At 65.3% G+C, this 1,973-nt stretch overlaps 1 protein-coding gene across 1 annotated transcript in view; it reads left to right on the top strand.

Moving 5' to 3' along the window:
• LOC104393353 (putative gonadotropin-releasing hormone II receptor) overlaps window positions 1–1,189 on the top strand; it is a 1,983-nt gene extending 794 nt beyond the window's left edge. Inside the window, exons 2-3 of the mRNA XM_010002833.1 lie at window positions 328–532; window positions 680–1,189. Of these exons, the coding sequence (XP_010001135.1) occupies window positions 328–532; window positions 680–1,140 (666 nt within the window). The 3' untranslated portion in view covers window positions 1,141–1,189. The remainder of the gene's footprint in view (window positions 1–327; window positions 533–679) is intronic.
• The last annotated feature ends 784 nt before the right edge of the window (window positions 1,190–1,973 follow it).

Here is a 1,973-nt window from a genome sequence, read left to right on the forward strand (position 1 = left end):
GGTGTGTCGTGGCCGCAGGTACCTGCCCCGGGGACGGCTCCTGGGGTGGCACCCGGGGCTGGCTCTGCCGAAAGCCCTGTGGGGTGGGGATGGAGCGGGCACAGAGGAGAGGCAGCTGAGCTCGTAGCAAAGCCCCCTCTGTCCAGCTCTGTCCCCTTATGTGTCCTGGACCTCCCGCACCCCAGGAGTGGGGAGCGGAGCTGGCACAGGGGCCACTATGAGTTCCACAGGCAGGGACTGATCCCCTGGCCTTTGGGAGGTGTGGGGTCCCTGTCACCCCAGGGCCCCGGGGAGGGGGCTGCTGTCCCACCTCTGCTCTGCCTCCAGCTGTTCCTCTTCCGCACCGTCACCTTCCACCCCCCGCACAACTTCACCCAGTGCACGACGCGGGGCAGCTTCCCCCAGCCCTGGCACGAGACCCTCTACAACATGCTGGGCTTTGCCTGCCTCTTCCTGCTGCCGCTGCTCATCATGGTCTGCTGCTACGCTCGCATCCTCCTGGAGATCTCCCGGCGCATGGGCTCCAGCCTCTGTGAGTGCCAGGTCCCCAGGGGTGCTCAGCAGGGACCCTGGGATGGGGGAACAAGGGGGGCCCCTGGATGCGGTTGTGTGGGACCCTCCAGCCCTCCCTGAGGGCATGGGGTCCTTGTCCCCAGCTAAGTGTCCTCCCAACTCCCAGTCTCCTCCCGGGATGTGTCACTGCGGCGCTCCCAGAACAACATCCCGCGGGCACGGCTGCGCACGCTGAAGATGAGCCTGGTCATTGTGTCCTCCTTCATCCTCTGCTGGACCCCCTACTACCTGCTGGGACTGTGGTACTGGTTCTGCCCACGGGCCATGGAGAAGAGGGTCTCGCCAGCCCTCACCCACATCCTCTTCATCTTTGGCCTCTTCAACGCCTGCCTGGACCCCATCACCTACGGGCTCTTCACCATCCCCCTCCCCAGGGGCTGGGGCTGCCCCTGTGGTCCCCCCCCTGAGCCCCAGCCGCCCTCCCCGGCCACCGGCTCCTTCCACTGCTCCGCCTCCTCCTCCTCCCTGCCGCCCAAGCGGGGGGTCCCAGGGGCACGGGGGCAGTGGGAGCCCACCAGGACAGGGCTGCCTACAGGCACCAGCTCCTGCCAGAGCAGCTCCCTGTGAGCCAGGCGTGGCCTCCTGGCCATGGGGACACCCTGGGGGGCTCAGCAGGCACCAGGACTGTGGGCAGGAAGGGACCAGCACTAGGACAGTGAGGGCAGGAGGGGTCTGATGGGGACAGGGTCACTCCTGGGGGGGGACAGGGTCCTGCTGATCTTTTTATAAAGTCATAGAATTGTTATGGTTGGAAAAGACCTTTAAGATCATCAAGCCCAACTGTTACCCCAGCGCTGCCAAGGCCACCACTGACCCACATCCCTCAGCGCCACATCTACATGGCTTTGAAATCCCTCCAGGGATGGGGACTCCCCCCCTGCCCTGGGCAGCCTGGGCCAGGGCCTGACAGCCCTTTTGGGAAAAAAAAACTTCTAGTATCTCTATTTTCCTATGCCCCAATGTGTCTCTGTGGGTGGTGGAGCTGGTGTGGGTGTCCTAGGTCCCCTCCCTACACCTGCCAAGCCCAGCACAGCAATGAAGTGTCTCCCAGCTGCCTCCTGCAATGCCTATGTCCCCGGCCATGGGGCTGGGGTCCCCAAAGCCAGTGCTGCTGTGGATGGGCTGGGTGGGAGCCCCTCCCTGCCATTCCTGGGGTCTGGAGGTGGTCCCAGAGACCCTGCAGGGTGGCTCGGGCTGGGTGCTGCCCTCTCTGCGGTAGCTGCTGGGGCTGTTTGTCCTCATGGGACTCAGGGCTGGTCCCTGCTGGTGTCACGGAGCCTGCAGCAGCCTTGCACCCGCTGGCTCTGCTCCAAACGGGAGCTGTTGGCTCCTGCCGAAGGTCGTGGCGAGGCGGAGGGGCCGGCTGCTCCCGGCTGCTCAGCAACTGCCCCAAGGCCAGC

The sequence above is a fragment of the Chaetura pelagica genome, unplaced genomic scaffold (assembly GCF_000747805.2).
Source record: "Chaetura pelagica isolate M959 unplaced genomic scaffold, ChaPel_1.0 scaffold658, whole genome shotgun sequence".
Classification (NCBI taxonomy): Eukaryota; Metazoa; Chordata; class Aves; order Apodiformes; family Apodidae; genus Chaetura; species Chaetura pelagica.